At 43.3% G+C, this 14,523-nt stretch overlaps 1 protein-coding gene across 2 annotated transcripts in view; it reads right to left on the bottom strand.

The window, feature by feature from the left end:
• RFC4 (replication factor C subunit 4) overlaps nucleotides 1-14,523 on the bottom strand; it is a 44,560-nt gene that overhangs the window by 14,271 nt on the left and 15,766 nt on the right. Inside the window, exons 6-7 of one of the 2 annotated variants that reach the window (XM_038747516.1) lie at nucleotides 11,939-12,082; nucleotides 10,261-10,381 (exon numbers count right to left, since the gene is read on the bottom strand). In XM_038747516.1, coding sequence (XP_038603444.1) covers nucleotides 10,261-10,381; nucleotides 11,939-12,082 — 265 coding nt within the window. The remainder of the gene's footprint in view (nucleotides 1-10,260; nucleotides 10,382-11,938; nucleotides 12,083-14,523) is intronic. The other variant, XM_038747524.1, reaches the window with a different exon arrangement.

Raw genomic sequence — 14,523 nt, forward strand, 5'->3', positions numbered from 1 at the left:
TGAGCGCTTACTGTATGCAGAGCACTGTACTAAGCGCTTGGGAAGTACAAGTTGGCAACACATAGAGACAGTCCCTACCCAACAGTGGGCTCACAGTCTAAAAGGGGGAGACAGAGAACAGAACCAAACAAAATAAAATAAATAGAATAGATATGTACAAGTAAAATAAATAAATAAATAAATAAATAGAGCAATATTTATTATATTTATTTTATTTTGTTATTATTTTTTGTTTTGTTGCCTCTCTCCCCCTTCCAGACTGTGACCTGCTGTTGGGTAGGGACCGTCTCTAGATGTTGCCAACTTGTACTTCCCAAGCGCGTAGTACAGTGCTCTGCACACACTAAGCGCTCAATAAATATGTTTGAATGAATGAATGAATGCAGAAAGCGCTTGGGAGAATACAATGTAACAGAGTTGGAGGGCATGTTCCCTACCCACATTGAGCTTACAGTGGAGAGGGGGAGTTATATTGAACTATGAAGAATAAAATTTGGAACACAATAATTAAAGCAAAAATACAGAAATCACATCATTATGGTATTTGTTAAGATCTTCCTACATGCCAAGCACTGTTCTAAGCGCTGGGGTAGATACAGGGTAATCAGGTTGTCCCACGTGGGGCTCACAGTCTTAATCCCCATTTTACAGATGAGGGAACTGAGAAGTTAAGTGTCTTCCCAAGGTCACACAGCAGACATGTAGCGGAGCCAGGGTTCGAACCCATGCCCTCCGACTCCCAAGCCCAAGCTCTTTCCACTAAGCTACGTTGTTTCCTTTGCAAAAATTTCAGATCGAAACGCACTTTTTAAAAAAATTTTCATTTGTGACCATAGCATTCTTTTACCTGTATACATGGAGACAGGATTGCTTAACTAAAATAATGGGAAACGATAAAGATGAAAGAATTGAATATCTTTATTCTGAAGCTTTTAAAATTAGAGAAGTTGATGAGAATATGAACTAAGATGATGAGAGGCAGAGGGACGAATGGAAGGCTGGAGATGACAGGTTAAAGACCCCTTGTTTCCCAAAGTCAGAGGATACATATTCCTGTTCTATCGTTTCTATTAATTTTGCAGGAATTATTTAAAGTAAGCAACAAGCAGCGTGGCTCAGTGGAAGGAGAACAGGCTTTGGAGTCAGAGGTCATGGGTTCAAATCCCGGCTCCGCCAATTCATCATCATCATCATCATCAATCGTATTTATTGAGCGCTTACTATGTGCAGAGCACTGTACTAAGCGCTTGGGAAGTACAAATTGGCAGCTGTGTGACTTTGGGCCAGTCACTTCACTTCTCTGGGCCTCAGATACCTCATCTGGAAAATGGGGATTAAGACCGTGAGCCCCCCGTGGGACAACCTGATCACCTTGTAACCTTCCGAGTGCTTAGAACAGTGCTTTGCACATGGCAAGCACTTATTAAATGCCATTTAAAAAAAAAAAACGGGAACGAAGACATTTCAAACTATGGCATCACTCATCAGGGCACAACCAGGTTACGCTCCTCCAGAATCGTGGACTAATTCTTCCCATAGTTTTATATGCCAGTAGTTAGGTACCATTCCGTCCCAGGCTAATGTGATGGCCACTCCCTGCATGTAGTGGCTACAACCCAGTGCTTAGAACAGTGCTTTGCACATAGTAAGCGCTTAATAAACGCCATCATTATTATTATTATTATTACAGCCTGGGCCTCGGAATCAGAAGGTCATGAGTTCTAATCCTGGCTCTGCCACTTAATAATAATAATAATGATGATGAGAATGGCATTTATTAAGCGCTTACTACGTGCCAAGCACTGTTCTAAGCACTGGGGAGGTTACAAGGTGATCAGGTTGTCCCACTGGGGTGTCACAGTTTTAATCCCCATTTTAATAATAATAATAATGATGGCATTTATTTAGCACTTACTATGTACAAAGCACTGTTCCAAGCGCCTAGGGGGGTTACAAGGTGATCAGGTTGTCCCACGAGGGGCTCACAGTCTTAATCCCCATTTTCCAGATGAGGGAACTGAGGCCCAGAGAAGGGAAGTGATTTGCCCAAAGTCACACAGCTGACAATTGGCAGAGCTGGGATTTGAACCCATAATAATAATAATCATAATGGCATTTATTAAGCGCTTACTATGTGCAAAGCACTGTTCTAAGCGCTGGGGGGGAGGGGATACAAGGTGATCAGGTTGTCCCACATGGGGCTCACAGTCTTCATCCCCATTTTCCAGATGAGGGAACTGAGGCCCAGAGAAGTGAAGTGACTTGCCCAAAGTCACACAGCTGACAAGTGGCGGAGCCAGGATTTGAACCCATGACCTCTGACTCCAAAGCCCATGCTCTTTTCCACTGAGCCATGCTGCTTCACTTGTCTGCTGTGTGACCTTGGGCAAGTCGCTTTACTTCTTAGTAAAGCTACTTCTGAGTTCCCTCATCTGTAAAATGGGGACTGAGGCTGTGAGCCCCAGGTGGGCCAGGGACTGTGTCCAACCCGCCTGGCTGGTATCCAAGTACAGTGCCTGGCACATAGTAAGCGCTTAACAGATCTTATTATTATTATTATTATTATTATTATTATTATTATTATTATTACTATTATTGCTGCCGAGGTCACCACCAGCATCACTGCACCCACAAAAGCAACTGATGCTATGATTAAAGATCAAACCAAGAACTGGAAGAAGCAGCGTGGCTCAGTGGAAAGAGCTCAGGCTTTGGAGTCAGAGGTTATGGGTTCGAATCCCGGCTCCGCCACATGTCTGCTGTGTGACCTTGGGCAAGTCATCTAACTTCTCTGAGCCTCAGTTCCCTCATCTGTAAAATGGGGATGAAGACTGTGAGCCCCCCGTGGGACAACCTGATCACCTTGTAATCTTCCCCAGCGCTTAGAACAGTGCTTTGCACAGGGTAAGCACTTAATAAATGCCATTGTTATTATTAAAACAAATTGCTGGCGAGCAGGGAAGAGGACTAGGAGGCCAGGGGAGGAAGTGGTTGAACATGGGTGCGGCAGGAGTGTTGAAAGGTGGCTGGGAATAGGGGAGAAAGCTTAGTGATTAGATCCCCAATCAATAAATACAATTGATTGATCCCCTCTAGGGAACTCGGCTGATGAATCGCTCATCTTCCCACCCTATTTCCCTTCCTAATGCAAAATCAGCATTTCCAAATCACCTACACCTCCCCGCATCGGTAACAGTGTCTGCAGGACTGTGTCCAACCTGATTAACCTGTATCTACCATCATCATCATCATCAATCGTATTTATTGAGCGCTTACTATGTGCAGAGCACTGTACTAAGCGCTTGGGAAGTACAAATTGGCAACACATAGAGACAGTCCCTACCCAACAGTGGGCTCACAGTCTAAAAGGGGGAGACAGAGAACAAAACCAAACATACTAACAAAATAAAATAAATAGGATATGTACAAATAAATTAAATAAATAAATAAATAGAGTAAAAAAATATGTACAAACATATATACATATATACAGGTGCTGTGGGGAAGGGAGGGAGGTAAGATGGGGGGATGGAGAGGGGGACGAGGGGGAGAGGAAGGAAGGGGCTCAGTCTGGGAAGGCCTCCTGGAGGAGGTGAGCTCTCAGTAGGGCCTTGAAGGGAGGAAGAGAGCTAGCTTGGCGGAGGGGCAGAGGGAGGCCATTCCAGGCCCGGGGGATGACGTGGGCCGGGGGTTGACGGCGGGACAGGCGAGAACGAGGTACGGTGAGGAGGTCAGCGGCAGAGGAGCGGAGGGTGAGGGCTATTTGGGCTGTAGAAGGAGAGAAGGGAGGTGAGGTAGGAGGGGGCGAGGGGATGGACAGCCTTGAAGCCCAGGGGGAGGAGTTTCTGCCTGATGCGCAGATTGATTGGTAGCCACTGGAGATTTTTGAGGAGGGCAGTAATATGCCCAGAGCGTTTCTGGACAAAGATAATTTGGGCAGCAGCATGAAGTATGGATTGAAGTGGAGAGAGACACGAGGATGGGAGATCAGAGAGAAGGCTGGTGCAGTAGTCCAGACGGGATAGGATGAGAGCTTGAATGAGCAGGGTAGCGGTTTGGATGGAGAGGAAAGGGCGGAGCTTGGCAATGTTGCGGAGCTGAGACCGGCAGGTTTTGGTGACGGCTTGGATGTGAGGGGTGAATGAGAGAGCGGAGTCGAGGACGACACCAAGGTTGCGGGCCTGTGAGACGGGAAGGATGGTAGTGCCGTCAACAGAGATGGGAAAGTCAGGGAGAGGACAAGGTTTGGGAGGGAAGACAAGGAGTTCAGTCTTCGACATGTTGAGCTTAGAACAGTGCTTGGCACAGAGCTCTGTGCCTCAGTTACCTCATCTGTAAAACGGGGATGAAGACTGTGAGCCGCCCCCCGTGGGACAACCTGATCACCATGTAACCCCCCCCAGCGCTTAGAACAGTGCTTTCCACATAGTAAGCGCTTCATAAATGCCATCATTATTATTATTATTAAAATGGGGATTAAAACTGTGACACCCCCCCCCCCGTGGGACAACCTGATCACCTTGTAACCCCCCTAGGCGCTTGGAACAGTGCTTTGCACATAGTAAGCGCTTCATAAATGCCATCATTATTATTATTATTATTAAAATGGGGATTAAAACTGTGACCCCCGTGGGACAACCTGATCACCTTGTAACCCCCCCAGCGCTTAGAACAGTGCTTTGTACGTAGTAAGTGCTTAATAAATGCCATCATTATTATTATTATTAAAATGGGGATTAAAACTGTGACCCCCCATGGGACAACCTGATCACCTTGTAACCCCCCCAGCGCTTAGAACAGTGCTTTGCACATAGTAAGCGCTTCATAAATGCCATCATTATTATTATTATTAAAATGGGGATTAAAACTGTGATCCCCCGTGGTACAACTTGATCACCTTGTAACCCCCCCAGCGCTTAGAACAGTGCTTTGCACATAGTAAGCGTTTCATAAATGCCATCATTATTATTATTATTAAAATGGGGATTAAAACTGTGACCCCCCGTGGAACAACCTGATCACCTCGTAACCCCCCACAGTGCTTAGAACAGTGCTTTGCACATAGTAAGCGCTTCATAAATGCCATCATTATTATTATTATTATTATTATTATTAAAATGGGGATTAAAACTGTGACCCCCCCCGTGGGACAACTTGATCACCTTGTAACCTCCCCAGGCGCTTGGAACAGTGCTTTGCACATAGTAAGCGCTTAATAAATGCCATTAAAGTACCAAAATGATTAATGTGCACATCTTTAAACTCTGTTGCTTCTTACTACCTGTCATTTATTTTAATGCGTCTCCCCACTCACGAGTTTAGCGTCTCAAGGACAGGAATCATGCCTGCTAATGCCGTTGTACTATCGCAAGTGTTTAGTGCGCTGCAAATTCTTAGCACTCAAATACCATTATTGATTGATTGATTGACTGATTGATTAGGAGCGGGACACTGATTTAAATAGGTACCATGATAGAAAATCACACATTGGGTGGGGCCCACATATGCTTTAGACAGCTGGCAAACGTTTTAGGGTGGGCGACACTTAGGAACGTCCACATCCGAGAATACGGACTACCATTCATTCATTCATTCAATCGTATTTATTGAGCGCTTACTATGTGCAGAGCACTGTACTAAGCGCTTGGGAAGTACAAGTTGGCAACATATAGAGACGGTCCCTCCCCAACAGTGGGCTCACAGAAATGCACAGTTGGAATCAATCAATCAATCGTATTTATTGAGCGCCTACTGTGTGCAGAGCACTGTACTAAGCGCTTGGGAAATCCAAGTTGGCAACATATAGAGACGGTCCCTACCCAACAGTGGGCTCACAGTCTAGAGGGTGGGCTCACAGTCTAGAATACTCACAGTCTTGGAATACTGAGCCCACTGTTGGGTAGGGACTGTCTCTCTATGTTGCCAACTTGGACTTCCCAAGCGCCTAGTACAGTGCTCTGCACACAGTAAGCACTCAATAAATACGATTGATTGATAATGCTCTAACCCCCAAATGGGTCAGCAAGCGAAGCGCTCAACGTGGGCTAGTAGAAAGCTACGTGGGCTAGTAGAAAGAATTCAAGCCAGGGAGTCTGAGGACCTGGAATCCGATCCTGGCTGCGCTACTGGGCAAGTCACTTAATCTGTCTTGTGCCTCAGCTTCCTCATCTGCAAAATGGGGATTGAATCCTGCTCCCTTTTACGTGAGCCCCAGGTGGGCCTGCGACTGTGGGTACAACCTTTTCTTCACTTTTCTTCACTTTCCTTTTAGACTGTGAGCCCACTGTTGGGCAGGGACCGTCTCTATATGTTGCCAACTTGTACTTCCCGAGCGCTTAGTACAGTGCTCTGCACACAGTAAGCGCTCAATAAATACGATTGATGATGATGATACAACCTGATTATCTAGTATATATAAACCCCAGCCCTTAGTAGTGCTCTGCACACAGTAAGCGCTCAATAAATACGATTGATGATGATGATACAACCTGATTATCTAGTATATATAAACCCCAGCCCTTAGTACAGTGCTCTGCACACATTAAGCGCTCAATAAATACGATTGATGATGATGATACAACCTGATTATCTAGTATATATAAACCCCAGTCCTCAGTACAGTGCTTGGCAAATTGGGCTTAAAAGTTCCATAATCCCCCAAACCCCAACACACCGTTCGTTAGGTGGGAGAGTCATTACGGCAGATAGTGGGGACCAATAATGGGAAGTCCAAGACGCTCAGCACCCAAAAGCAGCACGACGGATGGGAAAAGGGGGGGGTGCTTTAATTCATTCATTCATTCATTCATTCAAGCGTATTTATTGAGCGCTTACTGTGTGCAGAGCACTGTACTAAGCGCTTGGGAGGTCCAGGTTGGCAACATATAGAGACGGTCCCTACACAACATTCATTCATTCATTCAATCGTATTTATTGAGCATTACTGCGTGCAGAGCACTGTACTAAGCGCTTGGGAAGTACAAGTTGGCAACATACAGAGACGGTCCCTACCCAACATTTATTCAATCAATCAATTGTATTTATTGAGCGCTTACTGTGTGCAGAGCACCGGACTAAGCGCTTGGGAAGTACAAGTTGGCAACATCTAGAGACGGTCCCTACCCAGCAGTGGGCTCACAGTCTGGGGGGGGGGACAGAGAACAAACCCGAACATATTAACAGAATAAATAGAATATGTACAAGTAAAATAAATAAATAACAAAATAAAATAAATACAATAAATATGTACAAGTAAAATAAATAAAAAACAAAATAAAATAAATAGAATAAATATGCACAAGTAAAATAAATAAAAACAAAATAAAATAAATACAATAAATATGTACAAGTAAAATAAATAAATAACAAAATAAAATAAATAGAATAAATATGTACAAGTAAAATAGAGTAATAAATACATACAAATGGCTCAGCCTACGAGTGGCTTTCTTTTGTCACTCGGTTGGCTGCTGCTGCTTGCCACTTCTCCAGAACAGCAATAAATACGATTAAATGAAGGCTCTCATGAGTATCACAGCATATCTTTTTTTAAAAAAAAAATATTTCAGAAAACCCCTTTTCCAGTCGAAAGGATTCCTTTAACATTTCACGGCGTGGTGGACGGAGCCCGGGCCTGGGGGACGGAAGGTCATGGGTTCTGATCCTGGCTCGGTCACTTTTTTTTTTTTTAATAATGGCATTTATTAAGCGCTTACTATGTGCAGAGCACTGTTCTAAGCGCTGAAGCACTGTTCTAAGCACTTGCCTGCTGTGTGACCTTGGGCAAGTCGCTTCTCCGGGCCTCAGTTACTTCATTTGTAAAATGGGGATTGAAACTGTGAGCCCCATGTGGGCCAAAGGACTGTACCCAAACCGATTGGCTTCTATTCATCCCCAGTGCTTCGTACAGTGCCTGGCACATAGTAAGCACTTAACAAATATAATAATAATAATAATGAGTATTTAAATGAATTTATTATTTAAATTATTATTTAAATTGAAATCTGGCACATAGTAAGCACTTAACAAATATAATAATAATAATGAGTATTTAAATGAATTTATTTTTTAAATTATTTAAGTTTAAATCTGGCACATAGTAAGCACTTAACAAATATAATAATAATAATGAGTTTTTAAATGAATTTATTTTTTAAATTAATATTTAAATTGAAATCTGGCACATAGTAAGCACTTAAATATAATAATAATAATGAGTATTTAAATGAATTTATTTTTTAAATTATTATTTAAGTTTAAATCTGGCACATAGTAAGCACTTAACAAATATAATAATAATAATGAGTATTTAAATGAATTTATTTTTTAAATTATTATTTAAGTTTAAATCTGGCACATAGTAAACACTTAACAGATATAATAATAATGAGTATTTAAATGAATTTATTATTTAAATTATTATTTAAATTTAAATCATTTAAAGGATTATTAAAGGAATGTCTATACCAACTAGAAGAGAAGCAGCCTGGCCTAGTGGCTTCTAGACTGTGAGCCCGTTGTTGGGCAGGGACCATCTCTACATGTTGCCAACTTGTACTTCCCAAGCGCTTAGTACAGTGCTCTGCACACAGTAAGCGCTCAATAAATACGATTGAATGAATGAATCAATCAATTGTATTTATTGAATGAATGAATGACAGAGCATGGGCCTGGGAGACAGAAGGAACTGGGTTCTAATCCCAGACCTACCACTAATCTGCTGGGTGACCTTTGGTAAGTCACTTCACTTTTCTGTGCCTCAGTTACTTCATCTGTAAAATGGGAATTAAGACTGCGAGCCCCAGGTGGAACATGACCTGCTTCCAACCTGACCAGCTTGTATCTAAACCAGCACTTAACACAGTGTCGGCACATAGTATGTGCTTAAAAAATACCATTTAAAAAATTATTCTGCACTGATAATTTAAAATTATTATTATTTTTACGGTTCCTGCACATTCAAGTTGCTACCCAGATGGAAATTTTACGTGCAGTAGAGCCAATGAAACCAATACACCTTGCAGAGGAAAAGTTCCTTCAGGGAGGGAAATTTCAAAAACAAAACCCAAGGCACACGGTGCGTGCTTAAAAAATACCATTTAAAAATTATTCTGCATTGATAATTTAAAATTATTATTTTTACGGGTCCTGCACATTCAAGTTGCTACCCAGATGGGAATTTTATGTGCAGTAGAGCCAACGAAACCAATACACCTTGCAGAGGAAAAGTTCCTTCGGGGAGGGAAATTTCAAAAACAAAACCCAAGGCACACGGTACGTGCTTAAAAAATGCCATTTAAAAAATTATTCTGCACTGATAATTTAAAATTATTATTTTTACGGGTCCTGCACATTCAAGTTGCTACCCAGATGGGAATTTTATGTGCAGTAGAGCCAACGAAACCAATACACCTTGCAGAGGAAAAGTTCCATCGGGGAGGGAAATTTCAAAAACAAAACCCAAGGCACACGGTACGTGCTTAAAAAATACCATTTAAAAAATTATTCTGCATTGATAATTTAAAATTATTATTTTTACGGGTCCTGCACATTCAAGTTGCTACCCAGATGGGAATTTTATGTGCAGTAGAGCCAACGAAACCAATACACCTTGCAGAGGAAAAGTTCCATCGGGGAGGGAAGTTTCAGAAACAAAACCCAAGGCACACGGTACGTGCTTAAAAAATACCATTTAAAAAATTATTCTGCATTGATAATTTAAAATTATTATTTTTACGGGTCCTGCACATTCAAGTTGCTACCCAGATGGAAATTTTATGTGCAGTAGAGCCAACGAAAACAATACACCTTGCAGAGGAAAAGTTCCTACGGGGAGGGAAATTTCAAAAAGAAAACCCAAGGCACACGGTACGTGCTTAAAAAATACCATTTAAAAAATTATTCTGCATTGATCATTTAAAATTGTTATTTTTACGGGTCCTGCACATTCAAGTTGCTACCCAGATGGAAATTTTATGTGCAGTAGAGCCAACGAAACCAATACACCTTGCAGAGGAAAAGTTCCATCGGGGAGGGAAATTTCAAAAACAAAACCCAAGGCACACGGTACGTGCTTAAAAAATACCATTTAAAAAATTATACTGCACTGATAATTTAAAATTATTATTTTTACGGGTCCTGCACATTCAAGTTGCTACCCAGATGGGAATTTTATGTGCAGTAGAGCCAACGAAACCAATACACCTTGCAGAGGAAAAGTTCCTTCGGGGAGGGAAATTTCCAAAACAAAACCCAAGCTACCTCATTGCTGATCTTTACTTTTTCCTTCTCTGAGATATCTAGTAATCTCTGGTGTTGGATTTTATCCGACAGAGGCTTGAAGCGGAATTTTGAGCATCGGGAAGTTAAGGGCTCAATTATCCTGTAAGAGAAAGAAAGAATCATGTTGAGAGAAAACAGTGAAGAGAAACTTCAGAGACGGAGAAACTTTCCCGGAGTAGGCAACAACCAGGCTAGTGAAGAATAATAATAATAATAATGGCATTTATTAAGCGCTTACTATGTGCAAAGCACTGTTCTAAGCGCTGGGGTGGTTACAAGGTGATCAGGTTGTCCCACGGGGGGCTCACAGTCTTCATCCCCATTTTACAGATGAGGTAGCTGAGGCACAGAGAAGTTATGTGACTTGCCCAAAGTCACACAGCTGACAGTTGGCGGAGCCGGGATTTGAACCCATGACCTCTGACTCCAAAGCCCGGGCTCTTTCCACTGAGCCACGCTGCTTCTCTAATTTAATTTAAGAGTACGCAGTACCACTTCCCCAAGAAAAACTGGATGACTGTATGATAATTTAGATTTTATTCCCTAAACCAATCAGAAAACAAAGGGGGGCATCAAAATGCGATACTAGGAGCGTGGCTCAGTGGAAAGAGCCCGGGCTTTGGAGTCAAAGGTCATGGGTTCAAATCCCGGCTCCACCACTTGTCAGCTGTGTGACTTTGGGCAAGTCGCTTCACTTCTCTGTGCCTCGGTTACCTCATCTGGAAAATGGGGATGAAGACTGTGAGCCCCCCGTGGGACAACCTGGTCACCTTGTAACCTCCCCAGCGCTTAGAACAGTGCTTTGCACATAGCAAGCACGGGAGAAGCAGCGTGGCTCCGTGGAAAGAGCCCGGGCTTTGGAGTCAGAGGTCGTGGGTTCAAATCCCGGCTCTGCCACTTGTCAGCTGTGCGACTTTGGGCAAGTCACTTCACTTCTCCGGGCCTCAGTTCCCTCATCTGTAAAGTGGGGATGAAGGCTGTGAGTCCCACGTGGGACAACCTGATTACCTTGTATTTACCCCAGCGCTTAGAACAGTGCCTTGCACATCATCATCATCATCAATCGTATTTATTGAGCGCTTACTGTGTGCAGAGCACTGTACTAAGCGCTTGGGAAGTACAAATTGGCAACATATAGAGACAGTCCCTACCCAACAGTGGGCTCACAGTCTAAAAGGGGGAGACAGAGAACAAAACCAAACATACTAACAAAATAAAATAAATAGAATAGATAAGTACAAGTAAAAGAAATAAATAGAGTAATAAATATGTACAAACATATATCAATCAATCAATCAATCGTATTTATTGAGCGCTTACTATGTGCAGAGCACTGTACTAAGCGCTTGGGAAGTAAAAATTGGCAACACATAGAGACAGTCCCTACCCAACAGTGGGCTCACAGTCTAAAAGGGGGAGACAGAGAACAGAACCAAACATACCAACAAAATAAAATAAATAGGATAGAAATGTACAAGTAAAATAAATAAATATATATACATATATACAGGTGCTGTGGGGAAGGGAAGGAGGTAAGATGGGGGGGATGGGGAGGTATGGTAAGCGCTTAACAAATACCAACATTATTATTACAGCAAGCGCTTAATAAATGCCATCATTATTATACTAGGAGCGTGGACGGTAACGGCATACCTACCGGCTGACGTAATTACAGATCAGGCAAAAACGAGTAGTTTTAGACTCTTTCTCCATCGTGCGTCTTAAAGCCGCTTGGGCCGCTGAGGTCATGGAGTCTGCTTCGTCCAGAATCACGATCTTAAAGGGCGGACACGGCTTCCCGCTAACGCACCGCGGAAAGAAGCAAACGACTCTTGAACAACAGCCTCCGTTCATTTTTGTTTTATACTAGATAGTTCTTCTCGAGAGCAACTTGTAAAACACGCGAATTGGGTTGACCGGGTTTCTTTCTTTCGGGTTTCTTTCTTGTTTTCCCCTGGATTATGTACTTCTCGGTTCTCATTCACTCAATCGTATTTATTGAGCGCTTACTGTGTGCAGAGCACTGGACTATGTGCTTAACCCTCATCTCCCATGTCCCTCCTCCCCGATCTCATCCCTCATACGAGCACGCACATAGGATGAAGTTCAGTATTCTATTTATTTTACTTTGTTAATATGTTTTGCTTTGTCGTCTGTCTCCCCCTTCTAGACTGTGAGCCCACTGTTGGGTAGGGACTGTCTCTAGATGTTGCCAACTTGGACTTCCCAAGCGCTTAGTACACGCACACAGTAAGCGCTCAAAAAATACGACTGATTGATTGATTGCTGCCACAGTGCGATTGGCTAAAATGAGATTCTGGCCTAGATCCTGCAGGAGCTGTGGGCTATTCATTACCTGCCAACAGGAGCTGCTCACTACAATCAATGGTCTTTATTGAGCACTTGCTCGGGGCATCATAATCATCATCATCAATCGTATTTATTGAGCGCTTACTACGTGCAGAGCACTGTACTAAGCGCTTGGGAAGCACAAATTGGCAACACATAGAGACGGTCCCTACCCAACAGTGGGGCAGAACACTGTACTAAGCCTCTGGCTTAGCGGAAAGAGCCCGGGCTTGGGAGTCAGAGGTCGTGGGTGCGAATCCCGGCTCTGCCACTCGCCCGCTGTGTGACTTTGGGCAACGTGGCTCCGTGGAAAGAGCCCGGGCTTTGGAGTCGGAGGTCGTGGGTTCGAATCCCGGCTCTGCCACTCGCCAGCTGTGTGACTTTGGGCAACGTGGCTCCGTGGAAAGAGCCCGGGCTTTGGAGTCGGAGGTCGTGGGTTCGAATCCCGGCTCTGCCACTCGTCAGCTGTGTGACTTTGGGCAAGTCACTTAACTTCTCTGGGCCTCAGTTACCTCATCTGGAAAATGGGGATTAAGACTGTGAGCCCCACATGGGACAACCCGATCACCTTGTAACTTCCCCAGCGCTTAGAACAGTGCTTTGCACATAGTAAGTGCTTAATAAATGCCATTTAAAAAAAGTCACAACTTCTCAGTGCCTCAGTTACCTCATCTGAAAAATGGGGATTAAGATTGTGAGCCCCACGTGGGACAGCCTGATCACCTCGTAACTTCCCCAGCACTTAGAACAGAGCTTTGCACATAGTAAGCACTTAATAAATGCCATTTTAAAAAAAGTCACTTAACTTCTCTGTGCCTCCGTTACCTCATCTGAAAAATGGGGATTAAGACTGTGAGCACCACATGGGACAACCTGATTACACTGTATATACCCCAACGCTTAAAACAGTGTTTGGCACATAGTAAGCGCTTAACAAATACCAACATTATTATTATTATTATTATTATTATTATTATTACGAAACACAAAGTTGGTAGACACGGTCCTTGCCCTCAAAGAGTTTACAATGCAGCCACTGTACCAGAGGACTGTTTGACTACCAGTGTAATTCCCAAAGTCGGCCAATCATATTTATTGAGCACTTACTGCGTGCAGAGCACTGCACTAAGCGCTTGGGAAAGTACATTATAAAAATAAACGGACACATTCCCTGCTCACAACGAGCTACAGTCTAGAGCCTGACACAATGATAAAAATAATCGTGGTATTTGTTAAGGGCTTACTATGTGCCAGGCACTATACTAAGAACAAATCAGGTTGGACAGAGCCCCTGTCCCACATGGGGCTCACAGCCTCCATCCCCGTTTTACAGATGAGGTAACTGAGGCACAGAGCAGTGACGTGACTTGCCCAGAGTCACACAGCAGACAAGTGGCGGAGCCGGGATTAGAACCCATGACCTTCTGGTTCCCAGGCCCGTGTTCTATCTGCTATGCCTTGCTGCTTCTCTATATGCTCTCTTAGTACATATAGTAAGCATTTAACGAATACCAAAAAACACTGTACTAAGCTGTTGGGGTAAATATTGATAATAATAATGATATTTGTTAAGCGCTCATTATGTGTCAGGCACTGTACCCTTCTGTGCTGGGGTAGATACCAGTAAATCAGATTGGACAGAGTCCCTGTCCCACATGGGGTTCACAGTCTCAATCCCCACTTTACAGATGAGGTAACTGAGGCCCAGAGAATAATAATAGTAATGATGGCATTTGTTAAGCGCTTACTCTGTGCCCAGCACTGTTCCAAGCGCTGGAGTAGATACACGGTGATCAGGCTGTCCCAAGTGACTTGCCCAAAGTCACACAGCTGACAAGTGGCAGGGGTGGGATTAGAACCCATGACCTCTGACTCCCAAGCCTGTGCTCTTTC

Source organism: Tachyglossus aculeatus, chromosome 1 (assembly GCF_015852505.1).
Source record: "Tachyglossus aculeatus isolate mTacAcu1 chromosome 1, mTacAcu1.pri, whole genome shotgun sequence".
In the NCBI taxonomy this organism is placed as follows: Eukaryota; Metazoa; Chordata; class Mammalia; order Monotremata; family Tachyglossidae; genus Tachyglossus; species Tachyglossus aculeatus.